The sequence below is a fragment of the Rhineura floridana genome, chromosome 5 (assembly GCF_030035675.1).
Source record: "Rhineura floridana isolate rRhiFlo1 chromosome 5, rRhiFlo1.hap2, whole genome shotgun sequence".
Lineage (NCBI taxonomy): Eukaryota > Metazoa > Chordata > Lepidosauria > Squamata > Rhineuridae > Rhineura > Rhineura floridana.
This window is the reverse complement of record NC_084484.1, coordinates 161,520,165-161,539,759: the sequence shown is the minus strand read 5'-3', so window position 1 is coordinate 161,539,759 and position 19,595 is coordinate 161,520,165. Positions and strand designations below refer to the sequence as shown.

Below are 19,595 nucleotides of genomic sequence, written 5' to 3'. Positions count from 1 at the left end.
GCTGTTCACAAAGAGGAAGCATACAAGCAAGCAAACAATGCTGAAGCCTGAGAAAGCCACTTGCCCATGAATGGCTGCCTCCAGAAGAAAATGCTAGTGTCCTCACAAAAAATGAGTGCCTAAACATTAAGCCAAAAGAAGATATCTGTATAGTTAAATCAATAAAAATCGAAACAGGAATTTCATTTTAAAACCAGTTTTGAAAACAAATCATGATAGCATCAATTACCTAGAGAGGTAGTGGGCTCTCCATCACTGGAGGCATTCAAGGGGCAGCTGGACAGCCATCTGTCGGGAATGCTTTGATTTGGATTCCTGCATTGAGCAGGGGGTTGGACTTGATGCCTTACAGGCCCCTTCCAACTCTACTGTTCTATGATTCTATGATTCTAATTAGGTGGCTCTGGTCTTAATTAGTAGGCAGGTCCCAGAAGGTGGTGCTGTGGGACTGCTGCTCAACCCATCGTCTTTGGTTTATGGGGTTCCACGGGGTTTAATCTTGTCCTCAATGCTGTTTATTACCTACATGAAACTCTTGGAGGAGGTTGTCCAGGGATTTGGAGTTGTGTTGTCAATATGCAGATGATAGCAACTCTTTCTTTTTCCCTCCTTCTAATGCTGAGGAAACTCTGGGGGCCCGGGGCCATTCTCTGGGTTCAGTGATGGACTGAATGGGAGTTAAAAATCCAAGGATTAATCCAGGCAAGATTGATTAGCAGGAGAGCTGATCTGAGCTTGGAAATATGGTCCCTGCTGAATGGAGTTGCACTCCCATTGAAGGATCAAACTTGCAGTTTGGGAGCCCAGGTGGTGGCTGTGGCCAGGAATGCATTTGCTCAGCTTTGGCTTGTGAGTCAGCTGTGCCCTTTCCTGAATCATGCAGATCTGATCAATGTCATTTCTGTCCTGGGCACATCCAGACTGGACTTCTGCAATGCACTCTCTATGTGGGTCTGCTTTTGAAGAGTATTTGGAAACTCCAGCTGGTGCTAAATGCATCAGATGGAGTGATCTCTCCCTTCCCAGAACATATGACATTTAATTTCAACTGGCTTGTTTAATTTCCAAGCACAAAATGTTTCACCCCATTTCCTGGCTTGGGACCAGGTTAGGGCTGTGCACGTCCCCCCCTACCCTTCGGAGTGGCCCTGATTTGATCCAGCCCAACCCAGATCCAGGCCCAGAACTGGTTCAGGGACCTTTCATGTGGGGCTGGGGTGGGGAGAAGGAGTCATGCCTCTCCTCCATGTTCCTCCTGACCGTATGTTCAATCAGGGTGTGAAACCAGGAGGGATTGACTATGCCAGCTCTAACCTGGCATCTAGTAGAAGGGAGGAGGATTTAAAAAACCACAACCAATCCCCACACACCTTCCTCCCTGGGTTTTGGAAGTTATGGATGTCTGCCAGCTTTTGGAAGTTATGGATGTCCACATCATCCAACAGGATTCCTCCATCAGTTAATTTAATCTCTTCTAAATTTATCCTTCAGCTAACCTTCCATTAGAAATATGCAATGCACTTTTGTATTTTGGGTATGTTGTTTAATTTTATGATATTCATGTATTTTTCTCATAAGTATAGATTTAGGGATAAAAATAAGAAGGTTGGGGGGGAAGATTATAGGATGTGTAGTCAAGACATTATGCAAAGCCAGGCTGATTAGTACTTACTGGTACGTTGTTGGGCTGACGTTGATGCGGCGTGGATGGCTTCCTGACTCAAATTTGCTTGCTAGGGTGACGTTGTTGCCAAAGAGACAATATCTTGGCATTCTTACACCAACAACTCCAGCCAGAACAGATCCTGAGTGAATCCCTATTCTCATCTGTTAAAGGACAGGAAAAATAAAACATGTTAGTAAGTATCTTCTGTTACTTCTCTTAGCTAACATAATACTCGGGACACTCGTAAGGATCCAGTACAATGTTAATTTAAACTGATAACAATACTGACAAATTCAGATTGTCAGGAAAGCTCTGGTTTGCATTGGTGAAGAATTAATATAAAGATATGTGAATGGATGAGCATGCATACATTTCACTGTAGTAAAACACATCTCATTTCATTCCAGTAAACCCCAGAATCTTTCATCTTGCTAACTTTCATAAATATGGAATCAACCAATAGATGCAATTATGTGTGACTTTGTGGCCACTGACAGGATTGCCAATTTAAACACACACACACAAACACTCACTGGCTGCCCATTAGCTACCAGGCTAAGTTCAATGTTCTGGTTTTGGTGTACAAAGATTGTCTTACTCGTTATATATCCAGTTGATCACTACACTGTGCAGGTGAGGGCCTCCTGCAGATAACCATCTTACAAGGAGGTCCGTTTCACACAACATCGGAAGCGGACCTTTAGTGTAGTGGCACCTACCCTTTGGAATTCCCCCCTTAAATATTAGATAGGCACCATCTCTGTTATCTTTTCGGTGCCTATTGAACACCTTCCGCTTTCAACAAGCCCTTTTAAGTAGAGATCTTATCCCATCTGTCTCTGTGTTGGAACTGCTTTTTAAGATGTTTCAAAACATTTTTTAAAAAGATGTTTTTAAAGATGTTTTGTTTTAATATATTTTAAAGTCTGTTTTTATGCTGTTTTAGAGTGTTTGTAGTGTTTTTGTTTACTGCCCTGGGCTCCTACCGGGAGGAAGGGCGGGGTATATATTTAATTAATAAATAAATCTCGACAATCAGTAGTATGAGATAACTATGCACATATCTGCTAATTCAGTGAAGACTGTGCCTACAGCAGGACGGGAAATTTGTGGCTCTCCAAGTCATTGGATTCCAACTCCTATCAATGCTAGGCAGCATGACCAAGGGTCAGGGATGATGGCAGCTGTAGTCCAGTGACATCTAGAGGGCCACAAGTTCTTCACTCCTGGCTACAGTCTTCTCAACCAGCTGCGTGAATGGGTAAAAGGCCAGTATTAGCTGAAGTCCCCAGGAGTGTGTGGATTATGGGGACATGATGTATACATCTAATCCCTGGAAGAAGTACCATGTATGAAATGCCCTAAGAGATCTTTTGAAATCACCTGCCAACAGATTCAAACCCAATAAATCAAAATAAAACCTCTTCACAAAGGCTCACAGCAACCAGAGTTGAAATGACTACATAACAGGGTGACCTTGATGAGATACGATGGGATTTTTATCTGGAGTTTTAGCCCACCGACCTGCTGATTTTAATGCCTCCATCTTCCCACATCTGTATAAATGTGGGAGGGCAAATTAAGTAAGGTTAAAGGGATAGCAAAACATATATCACAAATATCTCCCAAGATCTGGTCAATTAGTGAGCCTGAATGATGGCTATGCCTGCGCTAGAGATTCTCCCTTTTGGAAACCAGTCCATTTGTGATCTTGTAGATTTACAATGAGATGAATCTTCATCTCATCTATACTGCAATCAGGCTCAGGAGCCAGTATGTTGCTTTCCATGTCGTTCCTGTTTAAAAGAGAAACCATTCATCTCACTGTGATTCTTCCGGCCTTAGTTGAAACAAAAGTCTGGCAACCCTACAGCCTACATATATTCTTGTAACTGTCAGGCATGATAGCATACTGCATTGAACTGGAAAAACTGGAACACCATCAGAAGCCTTTTTGGCACAAATGCTTATAAAGAGAAATTATACTTTGGATACGCTTCGTTTGCCAGGGTAATAGTCTTCAGAAATGTGAAATAGCTTCCTCAGTCTGCTTCAGACTGGATGAGCAGCCATCCATTTTTTCCTTCTCCTACAGCCTTTTTGGCTCTTTCACTTATGCCATCTGGGACAATCTTTGCCAGCTCCTTGGAGGATATACACCATCTCTATGGTTTGGATTGCATAGGATCCTACTCTTGGTTTGGGCTGTTCAGGTCCCTTAACTATAAATTACAATACTTTGTATTTAAATTGCAGCATTTAGCATTTCAGGTGTTCACACATGGTCTCAGTGATCTTTGCAACAGCCCTGAATTCTTATTCTCAAAACTTTCAGCCATTTTTTTTATGGAGGAAGGTTGACACAGAAGAGGGGGGACAGTGCAATATTCAAGGCATTCTTGGGAAATAAAATGGAGGCTGCCAGGAGCTAGCTCTTGAAATCCACTCTGCCTTTGCTACTGCTGCCAAAGGCAAATAAGAAAGAAGGAAAAAACACAAAGATGAAAACAAATATAATTAAATGAATGGGAACTGAATAAATTAATTACAAAACAAATGTGAACTACCAAAGAATAACAAATTGGGTGCTTAATAACGAAAAGCAAATAGAAACATGAAATTCTTGCCCATCCTACCATACTGCTTAACTATGATTCAAAGAAAGTTGCATCTGAGAAAACATCTTTGTAGCTGAGGTTGTATGGGGGGGGGGAAATAGGGCAGAGGGCCGAAAGCTGTCCTTATTGACTATGAGCAAATCTCCTAGTACATCAGACCACCAAGCAAGCTTCACCAAAAAGCTTTTATAGCGGTAAAGGAATATGATATTTGGCATATTTGGTGCAAGGAGACATCTTTGGTTGGTGTAGCCACACAGCCTCTTCCTTTGGCCAGAGCTGGGTAGTAGTACAACAGGTGAAACCCCACTTGCCCTTGTTCAGGTCAGTAGTTCTTCTCATGGGATACTATTTAAACATTGTTTCAGTTAGGGAATACAGAAATGTTTAGTATATCTTGCACTAGGTTTTCTTCAGCAAGATATTTCTTAGCGAACTGATATTAGCAGCATCCATCTCAGCTGAAGGGACTGCATGCCTTAAACCAAGTAAGTAGGTTACATTTGGTGGCCAAATCAGATCAGCTGTCTACAGAAGGTGTGTTCAGTGTCCAACCTGATGGCAGCACTCAGCAATACACCTTTATTATTAGTTTGCTACTGTAAGCAGAAACGAAAAGGTTTGCTTCCTTTTATTTCTCTGCATGTTTTTTTTCAGAGTGTGATGATTGATTCTGGTTTCCTGTATTTGTTCCCCTTTTTTGGCATATATATGATATATTCTAGACATGTTCATCGTTCTTGCTTTACAATTTGCTTACTAATACATTTCAGGTTGAACTCCCTATGCGTTGTCTTTGGCTGCGTACAGCTGAAAATGAAGGCCAGTCTGTAATGGGCAATACTATTTTTTCAAAAGGGAGTTAACAAAATGTACTTCAGATTACTAGCCATGCATGAAGGGAAGAAAGCCAAAACCTATTTTTATAAAAGCCAGAATGTGTGAGAGAAAATACAAGAACATTATATTCACTATCTTTTACATAAAAGTTTCCTACTCTGTGAAATATCCTCTTCTCTGTTATGATTAGTTCTTTGGTGACAGGGAATTTAATCAACATTACAGAAGTTGCAAAAATAACAAGCAGAGGGGAGAGGGAGGTAAATAGAATTTGTATGATTATTCATAGGTATTTCAAAGGGGGGGACAATATCCCAGGGAACTGGGCCTTTATGGGTCTGTGTCATTTCTTCATGTTCTGGGGGACCTTGCTGTGGGTCTTATAATGTCAGGATGCATAAAGAAACTTGGACGCACAGACAACTCTTTAAAGTGAGAGTTTCTCATTGGGTGAGTTGTTCTGTGAAAGCTGGTGAGTTCTCAGCACCATTCAAAATAATACCATCTATCTTATTCCAGCGTTTTTTTTTAGAAACAGAACATTTTCAATGCTATACATATATGGAATCCAAAGCCATTCACTTTCAGAGGATTTCATCATGTGATGAGTCAAGTTTCTTTCATATGTTCATGCAAAATATGCAGACTTTGTAGATTCTAAGTTATTAAACCACACATATTAGCTCATGCCCTCTGGCTCATATATATCAACACCCCCCTAGTGTTTTTTACTGTGCTTTCCTAAGGCCTCAAAGAGCTTCACATTTCTCTGTAATTGTTATCACAGTGCTTTAAAATATGCCAATGATGTAAAATATGCCAATATTAATGACTGGGGGAAACATAATATTTTACTCTTCCAGATTTAGCAAAAAGAAACTTAAATCACATGTCTAGAAACTAGGAAGACAATCAGTGCTGGCTGGATGTATGTGAAGCCTAATGTTAGTATCAGTATATACCAGAGGTGCCCAACAGTTTTTTCATACTTGCCAAAATTGTGTTTTTCATAGTAGAAAAATACACACAAATGTTTTTAATTATTTATTGATAGAATTAAGTGAGAAATCTGACATATCTTTTCATTAAGTAATGCAGGGAAATCGGGCATAAAATCAGTTAGACTACATCTAGGGTTGCCAGGTCAAAAGCATCCCAAACCCTGAGATTTGGAGGCTAGTGATATCATTAAGTATAATACAGTAAGCATCAATCACAGTTGTTTGGAGCATGCCATTCAAACAAAAACAATTCTCTGATTTGAAATTAAGATAGACATCTTAGCTAAAAGAGGATGTTCCCAGGTCCTTCTTACTTACTTAGGAAGCCTGAATAGGAAATAATCAATCTAGACAACTTGCTTCTGGCAAGGAAGGTTTGTGCCCTCAGGCCTGGCTGGTCACCAGTACATTTCAGGAAGAAGGGAGCCTAGTGTTGTGAAGATGTTAGATGGGAGCACTCAGGAATAAAGATGGATGCCCCTGAAGGCTGCAATTCTAAGCACACTTACTAAGGGACGAAGCCCCAAAGAATTCAGTAGGACTTACTTCTGAGTAGATATGGTTAGGATTGTGATGTTGGTAAGGCTTGACTTATCAAAGTAGGGTTAGCAACCCCCTGCCTGGAATGCCCTGTCCCTACCTTTTAATGTGGCTGCTCCAAATGTCTTTACAGATTTGACCCTTACCTGCACAGAGAAGTTTGAGAAATGAGTAAGAAGATTCTCTAGTCTTTCCTACCTACTTTGCGGGCTGCTAAAAACTCACTTTGACAGCCAACCAAATTCCAGTGAGTAATAACTGACAGAGAGAAAACAGAAATGGTTTTGTCTATCTTCACAGGCAGTAGCTTGGGAACAACAGCAATTGCAGCCAAACTTCCCAGTATGCGAATGCTCTTTTACCACTATTGGGCAAGAAACAAACCATCATGCATTGAACAAAGGAGGTTGAGCTAAGCACATGGAACCACTGTTGTTGCTTCTATGGATGTAAGGGAGTGAGGTCATCGGTAAATGAAATGCAAACAGAAAAACAAAAGACAGTGATGATTTCCTAAATGCCAACCACAAAAAGATTCCTATGAGTAAGGCAGAAAACTCAGCAACCCACAACCAGTCAGGGTTTCTAACTAAAAACCAAAACTAAAAGAATCCTGGCAGCCAATCACCCAACATCACAGAAGTCCCCATGTAGCACAACCTGACCCAGGGGCTGCAGTTTGTGCAACATGCTGCAGCATGATTGCTAACACGAGTGAGACCCTGTCAGCACATAATATCTCTGCTCTGAAATATGCACTGGTTGCCTATCTGCTACCAGGCCAAGTTCAAGGTGTGCTTTCCATGTTATGGGTGCCACATAGACCTTGTTCTGCTCTTGTAAGAAATCATTCCTTTAATGTGGCAGCACCTACACTTTGGAACTCCCTGCCTATAGAAATTAGGCAGGCACCTTCATTGCACTCTTTTTGGCACCCGCTAAAAACATTTTTGTTTAGGCAAGCCTACCCAGCCATGTAGAAGCTAATATGTTTTTATCTGTTGTTAACTCATTGTTAGTTTTATTATTTTGAATGTTTTTAAATACCTAACTGTTTTTGCCAATAATTTTATTGTTTTAATTCTTTCTGTAAAAAGCTTTGAGGTTTTTTACAATAAGGCGGTTTATAAATGTTGCAAATAAAATACATAAATAAATTTCAAAGTCACTGTAGCCCTTGGGTCTCTTTCTTCTTAGGAACAAAGGAATCTGCCTTATAGCGGCTCAGGCCATTTGGTACCATCTAGCTTAGTACTGATGACATGGAGTAGCATTAGCTTTCCAGGATTCCAGGCAATAGTCTTTTCCAGAAATTGGATTTTGGACCTTTCTATGCAAAGCATATTCTCTACCACTGAGCAACAGCCGTTTCCCTGTTTAAAAATTATCTCTTAAAATTGTTTTCAATTCACTAATGAATGCACAGCATACCTAGGGCACATCCATTTAAAGTACATTCAACACACATTTGAAGCACATGAATTCCACCACAGAATCATGGGAGCTGGAATTTGTTAAGGGTGGTGGGAACTATAACTGAGATACAAACTACACTTCCCAGGATCCTTGGGGGGAAGCACTTGGGGGGTGCTTTAAATGCGAGTTGGATGTGCCTTAAATGTATTGTTTGGGTCTGCATTACTTCATAAGCTTTGCCTGCATAGAAATAATTTTAATTAATCTTTTAAAATGGAAATAGCTACAAAGTTTACTGGGTGACCACGAGCTATTCATACAAAGCCTAATCTTTCCCTCAGGGTGAAAACAACAGAGGGAGACCATGACCACCCCAAGGAAGAAGGGCACACTTAACATGTAGAGGAAATAATCATGTGAAATCAGATACTTACTGAGACATAGTATGAAGAAATATTTATATAAGCATGATTGTCAAAGATGTTTTATTATTTACACAACTTGTAAATATATTTATAGTGCAATTTATAGTGCAATCCTATGCACGATTACTCAGAAGTACTCAGAAGCAAGTCCCAATGTATTCACTGGGGACACATTCACAAACAGGGAAATGTGCACAGGACTGCAGCCTCAAGTGATAAGGAACTTAACTGACCCAACCAAAAATTCAGAATCATGCCACTTTAAGCTGTTTTGCAACTGTTTTACACTTGTTTTTATGGTGATTGGATTTTAAATGGATTTATTTCTTGATTTGAGCTGCCTTGCTTTCCAATCACCAACCGTACATCATAGGGTTGTTGGAAAGACTCCATATATATATATATATATATATATATATATATATATATATATATATATATATATATACACACACACACACACACACACACACACTGGAGATGTAAAAATATACACATCCCATATAATAGTTTATTGTCAAAACCAGTTGGTCATTGCAGATTTCTTAAAAAACAAATCAGTGTTAGTTTCCTACAAAGTTAAAGCAGTGATACCTAAGTAAGCACTGCTTAATTGCTTTAAAAATAGGATTGGATGAGAGGAGAGGGTTTAGAAGACAATCCTTTGCTATGTTCACTCAAAAGTCCAATTGATTCACAGCACAATCCTAACCATCCTACTCAAAAGTAAGTCCTATTGAATTCAATGGGGTTTATTCCCAGGTATGTGGAATTAGCATTGCAGCTTTACTCCCAGAAAAGTGAATATAGGATTAAACCTGCATATTGGGAAGGCTTTCAAAACAGGCTATGAAGTAAACAAATAAATTGCCCTCTTCAACAGCCCAGGGAAATTTAAACTTGTTTGATTCCTTGTAATTAGAAAAGTATAACACCTTGTAATGGCAATGTAAGATGCATGTACACATTTTTAAATTTCTGTTCAAAAATTATTTGAAAGATAACATGTATAATATGCTATTTTTGCAAGTAATTAAGAAATATGCATTTACACCTTTATTATAATAATAACCAAAACTGTTTACTGTGCATGCTTACCAAGATCCTGCTGTGATCTTCTTTCTAGATCTCCAGCTCATTTTTGTGAAATATACACAGAGAAAAAGACACTTTTGCTGTTGCTGAAAGCTATAAACTTATTCAACTCATGATGTGCAGATAAGCAGGAAAAGGAAGCTATTTTCAAGACTTGAAATGGGTTCTAGCTATTGCCTGGTGGTCAACAAATCCCTCATCAATCACAACTCTGACTTCACTTATTGGCTAAAAACCTGAAAGGGCGGGGATTTGAGCTGCCAGCTATTAGCTCATTTAGCAGAAGTTGTGGGGGTCAGCTGACATTTTGGTGTATAACTCTTGAACCAGACCACCTAACATCTTTTTTTAATGAAAGCTAAGAATCTGGAAATACCCTAAAAAAACAGAATCTTCAAGTGAAAACCAGAGACCTGGCAACCCTAACTACATTTCAACTCTGCCTCCAAATTTTCATCCAGTATCTGTCACCTATATTTTGATTTTACCATTCTGTGGTAAAAAGTTGATTCAGGAGCCATGTTGAACCAAAAATTGAAAACAGCTTGGAATAACTGCATTTAGAATTGCAAATTCATTTTGATTTAATATATAAGTCCACATTGTAACAACTGAATACTCTTTCAAATGTTGAGTACTTTGAAGTAAAAGCACATCCATCTTGAAAAGATGCCTCTCCAAAGAAAGAAGCCTCACAATTTCTTGAGATAGTTGAGAATTGTAGATGTCAAGGTGAAATGGATCTTGAGTGAATTCTTTATTTTTCAAAATCAGAAAAGTGTATAGGACCCACTGATGAATCTGTGAGTGTTAAGAGTACATGGTGGACACATTTTTGAACTGGTACACATATAAAATATTTTTATTTAAACTTTTATTTAAAACAAGTAAAGCACCAATTCACCATAGGTCTAGCCATTTCGCCACAAGTGGTGAGTGGCAACCATGTTGGACACCAAGGGTATATACCTCAGTTAATTTTTATTCCTATTGTAAAGTGATTTATATTTATACCCTACTTTTCAATTTAATTGTTCCAAAGCAACTTACATCAAAGCAGCTGCTGCTGATTGACTGTTTTAATTGTGCTTGTTTGATTACTGTTTATTTTTAATGATTTACTATGGGTGGCCTTCCATCAGTGCAAGGATTAACACTCACGCAACAGAACTTCCCCCCCCTCCTCCCCCTACAGCCTCCCCAAATCTGCTCTGGAGGGTTGAAGGAACCCCTGTGCCGGGAGAGGGAGGAGAACGTCCTATTGTACAAGCAGAAATCTTTGCACCGACAGAACTATTTAGCGTTATGTTGAACACAACTCGATGTATTTTATTTTCAGAGGGGTAACCATGTTAGTTGGCTGGAATAAAAAACAACAGTGAATCATGTGGCATCTTGAAGGTCATCAAATTTATATGTGGCACATGGATGCTTTCATGGATGAATTTGTTAGTCTTTTAGGTCCTACAGGACTCTTTGTTGGTTATGTATTTTATTGTTGGCCACTGTAAACATTACATATAAAGGTGAGCAATACCTTTAACTAATTTTTTTAAAACACACACATACACACAATAACAGAATATTTGAATGTTCTATCAATCGTTGCCTTGATGGTTTCCTCAGCTAAAGGGGATATTACAGGAGGAGTGGTAGAGGCTGGGAGTTAATGGTTTGCCTAAAACTACCCGGCAAGCTCACCACTGAGGTAAGATTTGACTTCGTAGCTCCCATCTCATTCTCTTAAGTATTATACTGGCTGAACAGTTTTGCCCATTTCTTATCAGAAGTCTGATAATCCCAGCAGCGAGGAATTAGTGACAGTAAAGAAAAGGGTTTTTTTAAGGTGTTATTGACATTTTCAAGTGTAGCAAGAGCTCTGTGATGGCTATGATAAGAGAAAGAACAAACAATAACAAAAAAGAGAGAGCGAAACTTACAGTCAGTTATAAAACAAATAATTGAACAAGGGTCTTGTGGCCCAGTATTCTACAAGGAGGACATAGGATAGAAGAAAAATGTGATAAGGATGACAGGGAACTTTCCAAGGGATAAAAATTCAGATAGAATGGAATTGCAAAGACATATTTTGGGACTTCTACCCCTTGCAACTTTTAACAGAAAATTCTCTCTCTCTCTCTCTCTCTCTCTCTCTCTCTCTCACACACACACACACACACACAGAGAGAGAGAGAGAGAGAGAGAGAGAGAGAGAGAGAGAGAGAGAGAGAGAGAGAGAGAGAGAGAGAAGCAGACACTACTAGGAACAGTTGTAAATGGACTGGCCTATGACTAATAAAAATAATCAATCAATCAATCAATTGTAAATGCAACAACACAAAGTGGGACTGCTACTACGTAAAAAGCTCTAGTTCAGGAGGATACAATTACAATGGCTACTGCCCATGATAGCCATGTTTTACCTCCGCTACTAGAGGCAGTGTGCCTCCGAATACTAGTTGCTGGGGAACAGAAATGGAAGAATGCTATTGCATTCCCATTCCGCTTGTGGTTTTCCCATGGGCACCTGGTTGACCCCTGTGAGAACAGGATACTGGATTATGATGGGCCTTTGGTCTGATCCAGGCAGGGCTCTTCTTATGATCTTTACTATCTGCTGTTTTATTCCTTATTGTTTAATGTTTTAACCTTTGGATTAGTTTTTACCTGCTCTTTTAAGCTCTATTCATAGGGTCGTCATAAATCGGGATTGACTTGAAGGCAGTCCATTTAAGTTTAAATATTTTCTGTACCATTATTTTTGTTGTATTTTTTTCTGTTAACTACCTTGAGTATCACTGTCTGGAAGATGGGATATAAACTGAAGTCACAAATAAATGTAATCCATGTTAGTATTGCTTTACAATCTAGTGAAGGTTTAGATATCTTATGAACTAAGCTGGAAAATAAATCCTATTTTAGATCATCTGATTCTTGAAAATACTATTATTTTCCAGAGGAAAGTTGTGGGTCTTGGGTAGTAATAAAAAAGTATAAAGATTTGTTTTAATGTTTTAATGTTTTCCTTCCAATTGAGTGGACATATTGGCTATTTTGACAAAAGCCATACCAAGAAAAAAAAAAGAACTCACAGGAAATATTAATAGACTGCAAAGGACATAACACAGATTTCTGATTTAATAAAATAATTCTGCTAGGACTCGGAGAGGAAATCCTTCTCTCTCTCTCTCTCGTTATATGCCTTCAAGTCATTTTCAACTTATGGTGACCCTATGAATCAGTGATCTCCAATAACATCTGTTATAAACCACCCTGTTCAGATCTTGTAAGTTCAGGACTGTGGCTTCCTTTATGGAATCAATCCATCTCTTGTTTGGTCTTCCTCTTTTTCTACTTCCTTCTGTTTTTCCCAGCATTATTGTCCTTTCTAGTGAATATCTTTTCATTATGTGTCCAAAGTATGATAACCTCAGTTTCATCATTTTAGCTTCTAGTGATAGTTCTGGTTTAATTTGTTCTAACACCCAATTATTTGTCTTTTGCAGTTGTTGAATAAAACATCCTCCCACATTGAAATATGCATGACATAAGCAAGGAAATGATTAAAAATATTCAAATTTGAAATGAAGAGATACCAGCACTAATTGGTCAAGCTTGGCTTATGAAAGTTGATGAATCTGCACATGTACTCTGTTTTTGCATATACTGACAATTTATTTCATAAATGCAGAACAGACAGACTGTGCAGCCTTTCCCATTGACAGCCCTGGAATACATTCAGCTGTTCCCTCTCTTAAAGGAAATGGAGGTGCTCATGCAGGAAGAGAACTCTGTGCACACTAGATTTCTCCCCACCCCACCATCGGAAGAAGAGATAATTGGGCCAGAACTATTGCATAAATGGTAGAAAACCATATAAAATGACAAGAAATATGTCCAGGATAGAATCATAGAATAGTAGAGTTGGAAAGGTCCTATAAGGCCATCAAGTCCAACCCCCTGCTCAATGCAGGAATCCATATCAAAGCATTCCTGACAGATGGCTGTCCAGCTGCCTCTTGAATGCCTCCAGTGTCGGAGAGCCCACTACCTCTCTAGGTTAATGGTTCCATTGTCGTATGGCTCTAATAGTTAGGAAGTTTTTCCTGATGTCCAGTCGAAATCTGGCTTCCTGCAACTTGGGCCCATTATTCCGTGTCCTGCACTCTGGGACAAAACACTAAGACCATAAGAAGAGCCCAGCTGGATCAGGCCAAAGCCCCATCTTGTCCAGCATTCTGTTTTCACAGAGGCCAACCAGAGGCCTGTGGGAAGCCTGCAAGAAGAAACTGAGTGCAACAGCCCTTTCCCCACCTGCAATTCCCAGCAACTGAGACTCAGAGGTATACGGAGGCAGAATATAGCCATCATGGCAAGTAGCCACTGCAAGAATACGAATCAATGTATTGATCTAGCCCAACTACAATGCAGCCTACATTGCAGCAGGGGAGAGACAGTTCAGCTTCCTTCAAGAACCACCTGTTTCTACCTGCCATGCTCCACCCTTCAGGTCCAACAGCCTTCAAGGGGAAACTGCTGTAAGAAGGAATTGCAGGGAGAGGAGACACTCTGGCTGCTGTCAAACGGATGGCAATAACTGGTACAATGAGGTTTGCAATAATCCAATAAAGAGAATATTCCATGATACAGGCATACCCCACTTAACGTCGCTTCACTTAACGTCACCTTGCTATAACATACATGCTCCATATGTCCCCATACCCCGCTTAACATTCACGTGCTTCGCAATAACGTACACTTTATTGGCATGACGCCGCTGCCATCTAGTGGTGATTGCGTGCAGTACAAGCGAAGACAATTGCTTCACTTAAAGTTTATTTTCGCTTAAAGTATACTCTCCGGTCCCATTGCGAACGTTAAAGCGGAGCATGCCTGTACTGTCTTCAGAAACTTTGCTGCCTGAATCCTGAAGATTAGCCTCCCTAGACTGTAACATATGTGAGCAATTACAGACAGAGACTCTTCATTTGCCCTATGCATGCATTGCTTGTGTGTAAGTAACTCATGGGTTGAAGCAGGTGTGGGACCAGGGCCACCAAGAGCAGGTTTGGGCCCTGGTGAAAAAACCTTTGGGGGCCCCCCAGCAAGGGCGAACCAGCTAAAAATCTTTACACTTTAATCTTTTATATCATTATTATTTTCTTTGAAATTCACCGATGTTACAATGGAAGTAAAAAACAACTGACAAATAATAGTACTACCGAGAAAGACAAAAACATATGCAACCAAGTCAGGCCCTGGGCCCCCTTTTGGACCGCCGGGCCCAGGTAATTTGTATCGTCTTCCCCCCCATGGGCCCTGTGTGGGACTGTACTTTTTGGCCCTGCCCTCAATGTCATATCACCACCTAGCTCTGCCCCCTTATATCCACATTACCTCCAATGCTACTCACGTGTAGGGCTCCAACCAATCACAATGTCCTTGCAACGGGATGTCCTGATTGCATGGAGATCTTATGCATGAGTATCTGCTTACATTGTTTGCAGATGACCATGTTCAGTGTGCGGACATTGAGGAATGGGGTTAATGTAGGAATACAATGTCAAGGACAGGATCAGACACATAGCTCTGCTCCTGCTTCGCATACGAGTGATCTATGTGGGACTAATACATTAATGCTATTATATACAAGAAATATCGGGCAATGGAAAGGGAAGCTCACTTGGATAATAACACTTATCTTAACATCAGGACAATTTGTTTTAATTCACCACATGAAAATGAAGGCATAATATGTGGCTCATGGTATCATGTACTGAAGAACTCTAAGTGACTTTGGGCCACCAATGCTAATTCATGACCTTTGTCATGGTTCAATTTAAAAAATGCTTTTGTGCAAACGTAATGCAGGCTCCTTGCAAGCCATGGTTTGCACATCAATTGGGCATTTTATTAATTTGATACTTCCCCCCTTTCTTCCATGGAGATCAAAATGGTGTACAGTAGGCCCCCGCTTTTTTGGGTTCCGCTAATACAGCGGTTTTCAATTAGAGTAAGAGCGCACTCATACGGCGCTTGTTAAGCTTTTACGGCATTTTTCGGCATGAAGCACTCAGCAGCTGAGCGTTGGGCACCATTTTATTTGATGGAGTTCCGCTTTTCGGCAATTTTCGCTTTTCAGCAGGGGTCTGGAAAGTAACCCGCCTTATGAGTGGGGCCCTACCATACATGGCTTTCTTAGGCAGTCTTCCATTCAAACATTGACAGGAGAAGACTTGTTTAGCTTCACCGAGGTTACTGCATCATATGCCTTCAAGGACACGCATTACATGTGCTCTAGTTCTTATACTGTCTCTGGTATGAATGAAGAGGCAACCTAGCTAGTATTAACTGCGATTAACATTGACTGTGATTAACAGTGAGGACTAGAGAGAGGGCTTTTTCAGTTGTGGTCCCCACCCTGTGGAACTCCCTCCCAAATGATCTCCGCCATGCCCCTTCCATTATGAGTTTCCGCCAGGCCTTGAAGACCTGGCTCTTCAGGCAGGCTTTTGGGGTGGGCTAGATTTTATCTTCATTGTTTTTAGATTTTTAATGTCTAGGTATTGTATGCCTATTTTGCACGTCACCCAGAGTGGCTGGACAGCCAGCCAGATGGGCGACTAATAAATTCAATAAAATAAATAAATAAATAAATAAAAATGATGCAGATGTATACAATGACTAAGACAAACTTTGTTTAAGGAGATGGGTATTGGTATTGGAGATGGGAAGAGCACGTATTTCTATGGTTAATCCTCAATTTGCAACTATACTGATAAAGGGAAAGTGTGATATCAGCACTGGACTTCTGTGAAGGCTTCATCAACCTCTAATACCACAATATAAAACTAAAATATCTGTCTTCAAGCAAAGCATGTTGAATCTACTTTGAAAAAAGAAAAACCATCCTATGAATATTTCCTGCTAAAACTTTCATTTGCAACATTATTTTTAAAAAGCCGTTAAGTATTTCATTAAAGCACCTGCATACTAAATGAAAGCAGCTGTGGATGCACATAAGCTAAATTCCACCATTACTAACAGATTCCCTAACAACTAGCTTGCTAATCAATTTGTTTTCATGTCAGATATGATCTAGTTAATTGCTAAAAATGCAAAGCTCATGAGGGATTGTGTTCCGGACCCCTGCTGGGGAAAAAAAGTCTCTTGATGTCAGCAGAGTATCTCTCTCTGAAAAGACACAAGGGATGAGAAAAACGTTTTTTCCTATACATGTATAGAAAGGGAAGAAGAAATAAAGCAGATATAATAATTTCTAAAAAAAAATCTGATTTATTAAACTGTTAATTTTTTATGTGGAGTGCTCTTGTGTTGCAGTTAGGGATGGGGTCAGCATTCTGTTGACCTAACTGATGGTATCAAGTCAAGTTCGTTCTTTGTCCACTATTCTCTGCTTGTACTGGTCCAATTCCCCCCAAATATTGATATTAATAACAATATTTTAAAAGGAAATATTGATATTTTAAAATGAAATACTGATATTTTGAAAAGAAAGTGGCTTCACTGCCTTCTCCTCCTCCACCACCACTGTACTGAGACTGGTCAATTTTCACATTAGCAATCAGTGACCAGCTGTTTTTCTTTTGGAAAGGGGAAGTGTAGCTTTCAGTGCCCCCATCCCCACCTTCTCCTTGGCAAGCCTAGAGTCCTCAACATGGGAGAGACTTTCTAGGTCTAGGCTTGCCTTGTTCTTGCACTCGGGTCCTGCTTGCGGGCTTCCCCCAGGCACTTGGTAGGCCACTGTGAGAACAGGATGCTGGACTAGATGGGCCACTGGCCTGATCCAGCAGGCTCTTCTTATGTTCTTATGGCTTGCTTCCTCTCACTTGGAGCTTGGATTATTTGAGTGGAAGGGGAGCAGAGAGAGAGATGTACTGCTGTGCTGTGAATAAAATCAATAAAACAATATATTTGAGAGAATATTCAAGGGGAAAAATCTGATGTCAGGGGAATGCTGCTGAAGTTTGGAGCAAACAGGATTGCTCTGCAAAGATGGACAATACAAGACCATTGAAAAATCTGGTAATATATTTGAATTCGGTGGAATTGTTGTCCATCCTTAGTTGTAGTTGAGGTTTTTATTGTACTTCTCATTGTAAGCTGGTTTGGATGGGCATTTGCCCAGAAAAGCAGCCTAAAAATATTGTAAATAAATAAAACATCAACTTTTGAGGCCTGAACCTCTGAACTAAGCTTTAGAACAGTGGTTATTAAACTGTGGGATGAAGGCTATGAATGGTTCTTTTGCACTTTCTGATTTAAACTGAAAAAGCAGCTTGCCTCTTGAGCAGTGTAATGTTTGGCATCTTTAAAACAAACTTCAGAGAAACATCTAGCTATGTGTATGGTTCTCCTCCATTCATTCATATAGCCTTGTTGGATTATGGTCACCATGGATGACAAATTATGTAAGCAAATGTTTCATTCGCAAGCCTTTTGGAGTTTTCCCATCCAGTAGGCACATGGTAAGAAAATATGGTGATCAGCAAAGAAAGAAGCAAACCAGAAGAGTCATTCATACATAAAGGTTTAAGAGCCACCTGGTAGAAGAGGAAACTGGCCATGAGAAATGTTGCACCAACACTTTATTTTCAGCCTATATAAGAAGCTCCAAGCTGCCCCTATGAAGAGGAGAAAACATCCTATAGATTTCTGGAGGGAAATGGGAATGGTGATGTATAGTGGTTTCTAGAAATTTGCTCTATCCTATTGCCTAAGTATAGGATAGAGGACCAGTTAAAAGTGGCACAAATCACATTTCTATCAATGCCTAGTGCTGGTTCCACAAGAAGACTGCCCACCTATGCTAAAAACTTGTACTATTTTCTTCCCTTGCTTTACAGAAAGAAAGAAAAAACCCACGAGCATCAACACAGATAAAATAAACATCAAAAGAAGAAAATGATATTTAACAAAGGAGAAAGATTAACATCAACTGCAGTTCTGTGAAAGAAGCGAAGGACTTCTAATGAAGAACTAACAGCATCTCATCAAATTCTAATTCCCTTAAGTTCGGTGTTCAGCTTTTGGTAGGATGGGATAGGATTTGTCCTTTTTATATTATTACACAATGAGCACTTTCAATCATTAATGTTCTTTTATGTCTTTGAAGTATTTTAATTCTTTAAATTATGTATAATTTTAAAATTGTAAGCCACTTTGAGGCATTTTGTAGAAAATGATGAACAAATGCACATTTATTATTATTATTTATTATTATTATTTCTCAGGGAAGCTATGACAATTATCCAGGCATTTAACTGATACAAGTTGGTAGTGTAGAATCCACTACAGCTGCTTGGAAACAAACAAATTGAAAAACAAATAACTTCCAATTTCTTAAGGCAGATCACCTTAAAGTGAATCACTTCCAATTTCTTAGTATGTTTCATAGAGTGAAACTTCATGGTTAATTTGAAATGGCATTGGGGAGATAAATGGTTAACTCTTTTTCTTACCCTAAGAGAAAGACAACAATATTTCACTCCCATCTGCAATTATCTGAATACTTTTAACCTCTCCTACTGTAGCTAGCATTTGTTATTCTAGGCACAAGTACCCAAATTGCAACAACCTGTTATTTAATCACATCTTTTATGATTAGAAGTCACTGTGTAAAATTTTTAAAGCAACAACTCACTTTTGATGGCAATTTGTTTTTTTAAAAAAATCTGTTTTTGAATGTTATTTGTATAATGAAAGCCAAACTAAACAGCACATGCAACATCCTACAAGTAATGGTTGGTATATCATATCATTAAACACCAAGCACTGCTGGATTTAACTATCCTATCATTTCCACAAAGGAATTATTTCTACAGGTAAAGCAAAGCAAAACAAAACACCCATCTCTCAATCAGTTATTCTGATATAAAGGAAATTTTAACACAGTTTATCTCTTTTTCCCCCCAGTGATTGTATGATAACCTGCTAAGATTCACTGATAATTTGGATCTGTTTACAATGATCA

At 39.4% G+C, this 19,595-nt stretch overlaps 1 protein-coding gene across 3 annotated transcripts in view; it reads right to left on the bottom strand.

Moving 5' to 3' along the window:
• GUCY1A2 (guanylate cyclase 1 soluble subunit alpha 2) overlaps positions 1–19,595 on the bottom strand; it is a 286,509-nt gene that overhangs the window by 55,121 nt on the left and 211,793 nt on the right. For 2 of the 3 annotated variants that reach the window (XR_009762895.1, XM_061628688.1), the window contains exon 7: positions 1,673–1,827. Coding sequence is in view for 2 of the 3 variants with exons in the window: in XM_061628688.1 (XP_061484672.1) it covers positions 1,673–1,827 (155 nt within the window). In the remaining variant the exon portion in view is untranslated. Of the gene's footprint in view, positions 1–544; positions 668–1,672; positions 1,828–19,595 lie in introns of those variants that run through there. The other variant, XM_061628689.1, reaches the window with a different exon arrangement.